Genomic DNA, 13,171 nt, shown 5'->3' with positions numbered 1-13,171 from the left:
GTGATAGAGCCCTCTGCTGTTTTACGCATAGCCTACTGTTTTTCAAAATATTAAACAGCTGCTTAATAATGATTTTTAATTGATTGATTAATATTTGCATATTCTTTAATTCAAGTTCAAAACAAAACAGATTTTTATTGAAACAATGAAAGATAAAATAATTACGGTTTGGTCTTTGTAAATTATTTGTTATTTTGTCTATTTTATTTACGGTATGTAATATACAATAAATTATTCATTATTATTAATTGATTTTATAATCAATATATAAAAAATTAAATTTAAAATTTAATACGAATTAAAAATTATGTACAATGCACAATTGTACAATATCAGTACAGTATAAACTCATATATCATTCACAGGTGTTATTTTTTAATTATTGTTTTGTGGATGCCTATCTGTGTTTCACTCTAATGTTTACCACAGGCGGCAAAACAAGGAGTACATTGTCTAATACGCATTTGTTCCTCATTGTCAGTCCATGGGGGAAATGTGCTTTTTATTTAAAATCAATGAAATAGTACGCACTCATGTATTTGTACTATCTGGTTCACCAGATCTTAGAATCAAAGACGGGACAGTTCGGCACAGGATCGATCTGAAAATGTGCCATTCCATCGTCTATTATTATGTGTTTTTTCCGGAAAAGTCTAAAAAGCAAGGGTATCTTTGATTTATTGATGAAGCCCAGTGCTAGGGCAGAATGACGTTGGCAATTTATTACAGAACAAGTTTTTTTTTCGGAGTTTATCGATAATGTGTGAGACTACGAGGGAAGTATCCGTACATTGTTGTTGCGCAATGTCTATTTCAATCCAAGATTGGTTTCGCATTCGCTGAAAAGTTTCGAAAACCCTGAATAAAAAAAAAACAATAAAAAAAATTAACATGCTGAATTATCCATACTGCATCACTGTATTCAATCCATATGCTAAAATTAATGTTTTTATGTGGCCAAATCTGACCGGGCAATGTACTATCTGTATCTTCTGATTCGATTAAGGATAGACAATGTTTCGAAACACATTCACCGTCGTTTATTTAATAAGGCAGCTCATTAAACAGTTCTGTGTAAAGCCCATCGAAATATATATATATATAAATATAAAAACAAATCAGGCAAAGAACATTAATTCTAAACCGCCCGGTGATATACTGAAATTTAATTAATTAATTTGAAACGATAAAGATGAGGAAATCTGTGAGAATGAGAAAAAGTCGCCCCAACCGAGACTCGAACTATAAACAAATCAGGCAAAGAACATTAATTCTAAACCGCCCGGTGATATACTGAAATTTAATTAATTAATTTGAAACGATAAAGATGAGGAAATCTGTGAGAATGAGAAAAAGTCGCCCCAACCGAGACTCGAACTCGGACCGCCTGCTTGATATGCAGATGTTCTAACCATTAGACCACTGGGGCTTTCATGGTATTGTTCGAACTCGATTGGATAGCCGTGGTACGGCGGAACAGCACTAGTCCTCAGTTTACGCACTGTACATATACATATATATATATATATATAAATCCAAAGGCAAATAACTGAAAAAATGACAATGCTGTGGGTATCAGTGGCTGGATCTCAATGGAGATACTAAAAAATGCGAAAAGCTAAATCAAAACGATAAAGTAAAACAGCCAGAAAAGTTAGCAGAGCTTTCAGGCAACACTAGCCCTTCATCAGTGCAAGTGAAGGAATTTGTATAACGTCATGGTATAAAAGCTGGCAAGTGCTGCCTGGGTGAACAGGAATAAAAGAAAGGAGACAGGGTGGAGTATATATATTTATATAAATCCAATTTTTTTCTAACTTACATGTTTTCATACGTAGTTTTTCCTCTTCTCTCCTTCATTTGTCTTAGTTTCTTCTTGCAGCTCACAAGGACAACCGAAGTAGGTTCCGGTAGATGAGTTGGCCAGTCATACACTATGTGGTTCTTAGGTGGTAAGTTTCCAATTCCATCTCCAACTTCATTAACAATACAATGTGCAACAGTGCTGTTCCAGTACCTAAACCGAGTTTATAAACACAAACAAAATAGGCATGATCATAACATGACAAAACGCAAATAGCTTTTATGTGGGTGTCTAGAAAACTCAGATCTAGAAAACTCAGATCTCAGATATATCTGAGTTTTCTAGATCTAGAAAACTTAGATATCAATATCTGACTTTTCTAGTTCCAGAATGGAACTAGAAAACTCAGATCATCATTTGATCGGTTGGTAAGTCATTTGGATCGCCCATTATTAACCAGCAGGTAGGTCATTTGAAATACTAGAGTATTATTAAAACTGATTACTGTGTACGTTTTCTTACCAATATTGTAACATGTAGAAGCGGCCCACAGCTTAAATCATAAAGAAAATACAGTGCATGTTACCGTTAAAATAATAGGCTTTAAGAATAAGGTATGTACCAGTTGGTGTGGGTACGAGTTGGTTGAACTACGAGTTAGCCAAGTTGGGAATAGGTACGAGTTATTTTGGGTACGAGTTGACCACCACTAGGACCAGGGCTACTCTTCGCGATACATCGCGATAGCGCCCACACGTTGAGCCTTGAATTGAGTTTGCTTAGCTCGGCCTAAATGCTAAGCCTACATTTTAAAATGTGTATACTGCATTTTTTTTATGATTTAAGTCGTAGGCTGCTACTACAAGTTACAATAATTATTGTTATTAGTAAGAAAACGTATACTACTGTGTAGTATTTCAAATATGCTACCCTCTAATAATAATGGAACGATCCATTTGATGATCTGGGTTTTCTAGTTCTATTTTGGAACTAGAAAACTCAGATATTGATATCTGAGTTTTCTAGATCTAGAAAAGTCAGATATCTGAGTTTTCTAGATCTAGAAAAGTTAGATATATCTGAGATCTGAGTTTTCTAGATCTGAGTTTTCTAGACACCCCTTTTATTTTATATTGATGGAATAAAAATAAACAATTAACCGCTCCGGGTGAATATTCCATTGTTATATTTAGGTCATATGATGCGAAATAAAAGGATAAAAAAGGTAAAGGGATTCAGTTTATTAGTCATTTCAATCCTATTCATTGTTGTAGAGTTTAAGTATAATTTAGAAAGCATTATAATAGATTAGGATTGCCAGCTAGCGTATCATCGTTTTGTTATTGTTCAAAAAGAAATTTAAAGAGTAACCTTGTAAACTAAGTTCACAGTAAGACAACAATCCTATGATTTCTTACAGTGAGTAAAGTACAACAATATCATTTTATATTTCAATATTTGACGTTTTCTCCTGTTCCGTCACTATTCCTTTATTCATATATCGCTCACTAATAATAATAATAATAATAATAATATAATGTAACGATCGATAATCAAACACTAATGTCATGTTAACCAATAACGTATAAAAAGAAATCGACCACTAACGTAGCATTTTAATTTTAACAACGTAGCAGAAATTAAGTTGTTACCTACTAGTTAATTTTACATTGTCTAAAAAACGAGCTTTGCTCTTTTGTTTTTTCCCTCCATTTTTTGCTTTGCCTAAACAGTTATATCAAATTATCTTATAAATATGCAATTTGGAAAAAAATAAATTGAAACTTGAAACTGAAATTGTTGATTAGTACGTAGGTTAATATAGTATATTAGGCCCTGTAAACTCAGCCTCCCAGAATAGGTATATAGCCAATATTCTCCATTTGTCAAATTCATAAAATCACAATTAAATAATGACATACCTATCTATAAAAACAGGTGAATTCTTTGCGTTTGTAGAAAGCTCCAGCCCCAATATGTAATTACTGACCGCATAGATTGCACCACGAATAAACTGAGGTTGGGCGTCGAACGATTTTTTAAGGTGTTGTAGACAAACAGGAATCGAATTCAAATACACTGTCCCTAATGAAGAACTTAACTGCCTGCACACTGTACCTAGGCATATTCCTATAGATGTAACGCATTAAAGCTTGGTTCCCACTAGAACGTAACGCAAGGACGTAAACGCAACGCAAGCGTTTTAACCAATGACAAGCGAAGTTATAGACAGTTAGCAATCACAAGCGAATAAGCCATCGCTTGTGATTGGTCAATTCACTTGCGTTGCGTTACGTCCTTGCGTTGCGTCGCTAGTGGTAACCACGCTTCAGAACAAAAATTAGTACATTAGGTTGTTTCCATAATAATTCTTATGAAGTCTGCTATACTTAAACGTTGTGATATTAGAAACCATTTGAACGCATGATGGTGTACAAGTATATACAAACTGATATTGTTTGCTAAATATTTTAAATATATTATTTAGACTCGTGGCAAGAAATGAATGTTGGAAATAGTCATAATATCAAGTATGATCATTGATACCCGGTGTGCAATATTTTGAACCATAATAAGGAACGTAGTCAAAGATGAAGAAATCGCATCTACCTTTTAATTTTGGGCCTTCTATCGCAATAATAGGATAGAGATTGTTGTTAACTACCGCTTCATTTTCGTCAAGAGATGAAACGATTGAGATCAACTCATCCACTGCGGTGCAATTTGATTGCCACTGAAACATTACAAATGTATTGATTGTTAGACCTATACAATAATGTCTAAATATATTTAATTTATAGATTATATACAGTAAAGGCGTATATTTGATTTAGTGCAGTTAGAACAATGCCAGGAGCAAAACCCTGTCTATTTCATCCTAATATTATTTCATCTCATACACGCCTTGAATAACGGATTGCTATTTATTTGCTAATATTGTACAATGGTTGCTGTACTTCAGATTTGGAGAGGCCCTCTTGAAAACGAGACAAGACACTAAACTCAAATCCATTTTGTATCCAAAATTACCTGTAATAATTGTAATTTTCTATGTCTATTTAACTTTTTACTTGCATTTTAAATTTGTACTTAAAATCAAGTATGTCATGGTTAAAGTATTTAAACAATATTGTTAGGCTTAGTTGTCTGAAAAATAGGCCAACACTTTGTATACTGCATTTTATTAGTTATTTGGTGCCTTTATGAATCTGGTAATTCAACAATGTTGTCAATGAGGCTATACAAATAGTATACGTAATTGTCACAATTTGTGTAATAATAGTGTATTCTAGGCCTAAAACGGCATGTAATTGTGTACGCCAACAAACAAAACCCTAACAAATCCATCCCGACTATTTTTCTAAATACATTGAAATCAAAAGAGGGTTTTTTCAACCCTGTATATATAATTAGGCCTACATTAACAGTGTATTTATAATCTCATTACATATATCATTGATGTTACTTGTGACAACGACCTTTGGTTATATCTGTCTACGAATAAACGTTATCATACAATTAAATAATGGCAGAGAAGACGTGGGTCTACTCGAACTGTCAATTATTATATTGTATATTCTAATAATGTATAACCGACTTACACGGGACAAGACGTCGAGAGCAATTCTATAATCATGAAACACGGAATGGTTTGTATGGTGCATAAACGCAGGGTGGTAGTTGATTCTCTCAATGACCATCAGTTCTTCATCCACTTCTTTTGGTTTATTATCAATCATTAATATCAATTTCTGTTCAACATCCCCATTATTGTGTATCACACTGCGAAAGTAGGCGGCTTGATGGTACTTGACCGCCAACCCACAGACAATTCCATCATGGTCACTAACTGGATAATCCAGGGGAAACACGATCGTGAATCCTCTCTCAAAATGTTTCGGACAGTTTGGAAAAAATGAATAATTGTTTAAAATCTCACAACCCGGAAGTTTGGCGTGTAAATCCTCCATTAAAAATTTGTTACGTCTAACATTTTCGACAACTTCAATTATTTTATTCATAGGATTGTATGCTGTTATTGAATACATTACAACGCCACGCATCAACTGTCCACTCTGACCAAAGTGACCGACAACTTGAAGATCCTGCCGCAAAGATAAGAGTTCGCGAGTGCAAAATAAAACTGTTCCGCGACTTGTCTCGATGGCAGATATACAGTTACGCCAGTCCACTTCATCTTGGCCATATTCATGTAGGCCTATATTATTTGCCATTCCGTACACTCACTGTAAATAAATCCACATATTCAAACGAATTTTGGTTTAATACTCATTACCGGTTCTTGTCCTATTATGCTTGTACGATTTTTATAACAATGATAGCTAAATGCCGTTGCTCCAATTGGTTAATTTTTATAGGCTACCAGTACGTCTACAATTACCTACCTTGGTCAATTTTGTAAACGAGTGCCTAACATAATCCCTTCTAACAGTCTAATATTTAAGAATGTAAGAAAACGGGAAATTGTAATACCAATAGGTTTGGTCTTCAATACTTTATGTTTTTATAGAATGTTCATGGATGCTGGCATAAAGGTCTACTATAAACCTCTACAAAATAATTGACTTTAGTCGATAAATCTTTGCAACTGAAGAAATGGTAAACATAGTTTTGAAGTAGGCAATGGGTCACTTGACCCATTTGACTGTCAATCTAGGCTGATTTTATAATACTGTCAGCAATAAAATAAACTAAAGTGACAGAAATTGAGTCTGTTTAGTGGTCTTTATTAAATTATTTAGACATCGTTTTCATTTAAATTATTTAATAAGCACATCATCTTTTATACAGATTCAGTATTTTTTATTTTTCAATTTTAATTGCACAATTATGACATATCAAAGTATTAATTCTTGTTGTACTTAAAAATACAAAAGTTAATCACTTCCGTAACAAAAAGAAATTTTTCACTTATAAAAAGAAAAAAGAACTGTTTAATTTTAACCAAAAACCATTGTCTGACAGACAATGTAAGTATTTTTTTCAGGTAAATACTTTTTGGTTAACGTGAATAACTATTATAATAAAATGGTAAATTGTTACGTCAACAAGCAAGCGGCGTTTTTTGTAAGGAATATTTCTTGTTAAGACCATTTTATAGTAAAATTGCGCAAAAATTATGTATGCCTATAAAATAATTAAATATATTAAATTTAAATAATGTATACAGTAAATGCGTATATTTGATTTAATGTAGTTAGAACAATGCCAGGTCTATACCCTGTCTACTTCATCCCAATATTATTTCATCTCATAGCACGTCTTGAATAACGGATTGCTATTTATTTACTAATATTGTACAATGGTTGCTGTAGTACATATTTGGAGAGGCCCTCTTGAAAACGAGACAAGACACTAAACTCAAATCCAAAATTACCTGTAATAGTCTTATATTTTAGAATGTAAGATAAACGGGCAATTAATGTTCATAATTATAACATTGATTTAGAACAAAATACAATTAACAAGTTTTTGTTGTACGTGCTTCCAATTCCAATTTATTATCAAACCAGCCTTTACTTTTAACAATATGTTTGTTCAAGTTTGTTGTCTTTCTTCCCAAGTTTGAACACAGTCGGCTACTTCAATTGTATTTTGGTCTATTTCTTTCTATTCTCTTTGAAAGGAGCATCATCTATTTCTAAATAGGTATGCTTTACTTTTAACAATATGTTTGTTCAAGTTTGTTGTCTTTCTTCCCAAGTTTGAACACAGTTGGCTATTTCTTTCCATTCCTCTTTGAAAGGAGCATCATCTATTTCTAAATAGTTATGCTAATTACATTTTGTATATGCAGATTAATACAAGGTTAATGTTTATCTAAATACTATTGGTAAATGATCATACTAATTCCTCCTTGATACGTGCTGAAAAGAGATTACATGATGTTGTCGTTACGTCACAATTTACCTTGATGGACTAATTACAGCTACTTCTATGATTTTAAATAATGTCCAATTGTTGATATCAAACTCAAATGTCGAGCCTTGAACTGAGTGTTGCGTATTATCATAAGCTACAATATTATTCTTGATATAAAGTTTGCGGTACACTAGTTCTGAAAAGAACTGTTGAGTTTCTCGACGTTTCGATGAATATGCTTGATCGTCCTCATGAGCATATTGATCGAAACGTCGAGAAACTCAACAGTCCTTTTCAGAACTAACATACGTAGTGTACCGCAAACTTTAAATCAACATTTGATTTCGCCATGCAAACCTTTATTTGTTTTTATACCCGCCCTTTTCTTTTAAATTAATAAATTATTGTTTGTACATTTTTTATGATTTATGTTTTATTATTATTTTTATATGTTATTACAACCGACATTATTTTTTATTTTCCCATTCATCGGAATCCCTCAATCAAACCGTTGCGTCATATGAAAAGCAAAGAACTTATAACATACATAGGCCTAGATTTGGGTGAAAAGCTGTTGAGCTAATGTTTTATTTAAATCATTAAATTCTTTAATATCTTCTATCAATCGAACTAGTTCCCGTCTTCGAAGTTCACGTTGGCATACCAACTTTTGAAGCTTCCATTGTTGCCAAGTTTCAAATTGACATTCAAGGTCTTTATGTACAGGTGGGGTTATTACTATTTCTGGCAATTGTGAAGTAACTTTTGGAAGACTCTTAACAGAGTTCAGTATATTAATTGAATGATTTAAAATCTTTACAGCTTTATTATCATTATTTACATCATGTGGTGTTAATAATTCAGAGCATTTTAATTTTGTTAATGAATGAGACAAAGAGTGATCAAATAATTTTCCTCGTATCGAGGCACATTCGTCGTCAACAGTTAATACCATATCTGATAAATTCTCGTAAGAATTCTGCCGCGATATTTGTGGTGTCGATTTTGGAGCATTAAATTTAGGCTCTCTTCCTTTATTGTACAGATACTCGAGAGACGGCAAACGGTTAGACCTAGATGTCAACCCTCTGCATTTTGGTAACACAAAATATTCTGGTTCGTCTTCGATTCGATAACTAATTTTCTGATAGTGTCTACTGATTTGTTCGAGTTGTTTATCTTTCGTCGGCTTTCTTGCCGGTGTAAGCTGACGCTTTTTTTCAACATATATATGTGGTAGAAGTGTTTTTTTAGCTTCAGCTGCTACTATTAATTGTTGATCGAAATGGCGAACATTGCTCATGTATTGAACTAAAGATTGGAGTGGTAATTTTTTTACAGGCTTATCAACACTTTTAGATGAAATAACAAGTGTATGTCCATTCGTTTCTTCTTGTCCTTTTTCAAATATTCCTTGCCCGTGTAAGATAATAGGTGGAGCAGGCAGTGATAGTTGGGAGTAGCGAGAACTATTATATTGAAGTCGCGCAGGTGATGTATTGGATCGCTGTCGTCGAGATGACCAGTTGCCATCGAATCTGGAAATGGCGCGCTTCGTGTTGTAATGTTCTGCAGTTAGCAGACGATCTTTTCTATTGACCATATTACTAAAGTACATTGCTTGTCTGCCCATAGATCTTTGCTCGTCTAATATCCAGTGTAGACTTCTACTTCGTAGTCTGTTTTGTCGATCGGACGTGTGCCAAGTCATCATATGAAGATTACTCAAGCGTATCTTTCAATCAAGCTTGCAGGTCTAAAATATAAGTTTTAAAATCGTTAAAACAAATGCAGAATAACACTAAAGAAAGAGAAAAAATTTATAATTATAAAAATCAAATTCAAGTTTAACGCACAGTAGAATAACCCTGTAACCCCTGTATTAAAGGATCCAGTTCGTAAAAGAGAGGTCGGTGTTGGTCGGTAAGCGGTAAACGGCTAGCGGACAACAAAAATATAGAATCTATGTTAATTATTTCTTATGCCTATTTACACAAAACGCGGAGCTAATCCCAGGGGCGGATCCAGGATTTATAAATAGGGGGGGCGTAGGTTTGCGAGCGAAGCGAGCAAACATTGGCTGGGGGCCAGGGGGCGAAGGCCCCTGGAAATTTTGGCGTTCTAGCGCATTGTAAGTCGTTTAAAACGATTTACAAACAATTCATAATGTCATTTACCAAACACTCTAAAGCTCGCAAATTACAACATGTGGAACATGCAGCTGATACTTACCTAGGGTACCAAAGCAAGATAACAACTTGCCTGTACTTTACATCTAAATGTTTACAACGCGACGATGTTTTTCAGCTTTTATATAAGCATAAACTTGTCCTAGCCTAGGCCGGTATTATTTTCTTACACGCGCGCCGGGTCGATCGCGGTGACTACTTATTCGCATCCATCATCCATGCAGCTAAAGTAAAATGACGTCACGTTAAAGCGGGTCGTCACAGAGTCTCATACATATTAATGAAGCAAACTTGCTGAGAGTGTTTTCCACCACCACGCAACACATGCGACGCGAGATTTATCGAAACTCCGAGCCATCGACTGACGATCATGTTTTTGACAATTAAAATCACGGCATATTCAACGACCTGGTTTAAACGATCGTTTAAAAATTAGCGGTCCGGCTCGATCATCATTACATTATATTTAGTGATTTGAAAAAAACAAAACACCCCTTTTGTCATCGCGATTTGTTTATGAGAATCATCGACGGAAAAGCAAATAAAACACTACAAGGGTCATGAAATTCTGCATGCAGCATTGTTAATATTTTAATAGTATGTTTTAATAAAATATAGGCATAACGGGATAATTTTCATAGGCACTACAGTCCTAGCCTTTGTTTTTATTGTATTTAATAAATGGGCGCGTAGTGTAGCACTGACCATGTGACTTCATAAACTCTATTGATCGTCGGAGGTACGTACCGCTACTCTACAATACGGGAGTGACGATCACAAAGGATGCCGACCTGCTTAGTAAAACGCGACCAAGCTCACCACGTGGCTTTTATCAACTTGCTCCTTTTAGTTTTACACTTAACTGTGAATGATCGTTGGTAACTACGCTAGAGATTGATAGTACACAAAGGATGTCGACGTACATGCTTGGTGAAATGCGATCAAGCTGACGATGTGCTCCGACGTACTATTTTCACTATGAAAATGATACGTGTTTTTAAAATCTATTTAATTTAAAAAAAAAAAAAAAAATCTTTAAAAAATAGGGGGGGGGCGTACTGTACTGTAATCCGATGGGTGGTTGAGCTAAAACCCGCTCCGGATATAGATACATATTCTATGTGGGACAAGCACGCGGGTTTCCGCTTATCGTTACCGCTCGTCTGTGTAAATTGGCTCAAGTAGAGAAACTATTTTCTATATCTCTACACAGTATATCTCTTAACCTTAGGCCTAATTTGTATTCACCGTTTAGCAATTTTAAACGTGTGTGCGGTTGATTGTGTTCAATTATTCAATGTAAGTTCGTTTTGCTTTTGAGAGATCACGTTTAACACAATTTTACATTTCATTGTTTAAAGTCTCAGAAGAATAATGTAATGAATGAGGCTGGCATTAGTTTAAACACGGACATATTGAAATCGGTCTTAACAACAGACCATTGGTAAATAAACACTTAACAAGTATTGTTGATTCCCAACACATCCTTCTTCAAGCCATCAGTTGACATAATGCTATTTAAACACGAATAAGAATAATATAACAATAGCAGCCCAGAAATTAAATTATGGAGTAAAAATTATTCTAGGCCTATATATTAGATTAAAAATATATTATCAATCACTGGACCAAAACATGTTTACAAAAAGTGGTTCTATTGAACATGTTTTCTGTAGTTTCTTCTATTTCTCGGTTTCTTTGTTACATTATTCCGGGTTTTACATTGTTTATTTCACTTGTAAAAGATCTCATGGTGTAATTGAAACTCTTGAAGAAAAATAAGTACTGTGATATTTACGTTTCAATGTCGTTTTATATACAACCAGATATTATTTCATATCACTCTTATACACAACACTTGGCCATTGAACCAAGCACACCAGATTCTCAGTGCTGTATCTCTCTATATGTATAGTTTAATCGGAGGGAAATTTTGGTTACCTCGTATTTTTTCTGTCGTAAGACGTTACCATAATTGAATGTTGGATAGACATGCTGATGAGAAATCCAATACCACTCATATATTGTAGTTTCTATAAAAGTGTAGGCTAACAGTCATTAATCGATCATGTATATATCTAATGAAGACCTACTTACTCGTACAACGGCGATTTGCACTCCAATTATCTATAGCCTATTTCAAAAGAGGCTGTCTATTAGATCGATAATACACTGAAGTGATCTCTACTACGCTTCTTTACTTAACTTAATTCTTACATACTTAGTTTAAGTGCTCGACTTATTTATAATAATGTAAGTTTACCCTTACCTGTCTATAGTAAAAATATTGTAGATGTGATCCGTGGAAGGCTACATAACAGACGTGGTTGATTTCCTAGCGTCATTGGTGTTTCTAGTCGTATGCTCTTCTATGATGGTCATCATCACTGTGAACGCGTTGCAGGTTTGCGTGATAAACTTATACAAGCTCTATTCATACATGTATCGATCCATATTCTAGTTATAAACACAGGTTGTGTGATTGTTTCCGTAGTGCTGCTGCAAACACTTTACAGGTGGAATGGACCGGATGACGTCACAGTCTTTATTACTTTTAATTGTGCATATTAGCACGTAATAATTTCCTGCTTTAAAGGAAAATGTTTTTCTTTAAGAGTAATAAATATTGAATCATCCATTCCTCTTCTTAAAATGTAATTTCCAGTGCTTTTTGTACAAATTGTAACACAGGCTACTACAGTTTCAATTCAATTTAAACTTTATTTAGTCTTCAGTAAAAAGGAATATATATATATATATATTATAATATATATAAACACATCAGGCAATGAACATTAATTCTAAACCGCCCGGTTTGTTAAAACACTTATATAAAACACATTTCATTAAAATATAAAAACATCAAAATGGTATATAGATAAAAAAAAAGTTAAGTCACAAAATTGTACGTCATTTAAAAGTCTGATGGACTACAGTAGGCCTACACATGAATTAAAATATCTCTTTGACCGACTATTGCACGATCTCAGCAAGTTAAGTATGTTTGATCTCAATTTATCATAGTATTTATATAAAGAATGATTTAAATCTTCACATATTTTCGTAGCCTTAGTAGGGGCCTAACTATAATTTTGTTGAATAGGTCAACTAAATTAGGGCTTGATCCTGTGATCCGGCCCGCTTTATTTAGTATACGTTGTATTCGTGTTTTCGCATTACCTCCACTAAACCAGACAACACAGCAGAAAGTGATGGAGAATTCGAAGTAAGTTTTTGTTTATGTATTCACCTAAAACATTCAAAGGTACAGGTCAATATAGCCACTTCACAAATT

General features: G+C 34.0%; 2 protein-coding genes across 2 annotated transcripts; both read right to left on the bottom strand.

Moving 5' to 3' along the window:
* Positions 1-1,588: 1,588 nt before the first annotated feature.
* LOC140039283 (UMP-CMP kinase 2, mitochondrial-like) lies at positions 1,589-6,104 on the bottom strand. The gene is made up of 4 exons (XM_072084888.1): positions 5,407-6,104; positions 4,415-4,538; positions 3,727-3,934; positions 1,589-2,017 (listed from the first exon to the last, which is right to left on the bottom strand). Exons 1-4 carry the CDS (start codon positions 6,037-6,039, stop codon positions 1,819-1,821), a joined length of 1,164 nt encoding a protein of 387 aa, XP_071940989.1. The 5' UTR covers positions 6,040-6,104; the 3' UTR covers positions 1,589-1,818.
* Positions 6,105-7,291: 1,187 nt separating this feature from the next.
* On the bottom strand, positions 7,292-12,258 carry LOC140039661 (uncharacterized). The gene is made up of 2 exons (XM_072085278.1): positions 12,146-12,258; positions 7,292-9,443 (listed from the first exon to the last, which is right to left on the bottom strand). Exon 2 carries the CDS (start codon positions 9,399-9,401, stop codon positions 8,241-8,243), a length of 1,161 nt encoding a protein of 386 aa, XP_071941379.1. The 5' UTR covers positions 9,402-9,443; positions 12,146-12,258; the 3' UTR covers positions 7,292-8,240.
* Positions 12,259-13,171: the final 913 nt, after the last annotated feature.

Source organism: Antedon mediterranea, chromosome 2, assembly GCF_964355755.1.
Source record: "Antedon mediterranea chromosome 2, ecAntMedi1.1, whole genome shotgun sequence".
In the NCBI taxonomy this organism is placed as follows: Eukaryota; Metazoa; Echinodermata; class Crinoidea; order Comatulida; family Antedonidae; genus Antedon; species Antedon mediterranea.
The sequence above is the reverse complement of the archived record's forward strand: the minus strand, read 5'-3'. Positions and strand labels throughout refer to the sequence as shown.

Bases quoted from the DNA above. Each gene is read 5' to 3' on its own strand.
- LOC140039283 (XM_072084888.1), bottom strand. From the start codon at position 6,039: ATGGCAAATAATATAGGCCTACATGAATATGGCCAAGATGAAGTGGAC. The intron at 3,935-4,414 runs GTAGATGCGATT...TTACATCTATAG, and splicing joins AGAAGGCCCAAAATTAAAAG to GAATATGCCTAGGTACAGTG. The intron at 2,018-3,726 runs GTATGTCATTAT...AACTCGGTTTAG, and splicing joins TCACCTGTTTTTATAGATAG to GTACTGGAACAGCACTGTTG.
- LOC140039661 (XM_072085278.1), bottom strand. From the start codon at position 9,401: ATGATGACTTGGCACACGTCCGATCGACAAAACAGACTACGAAGTAGA.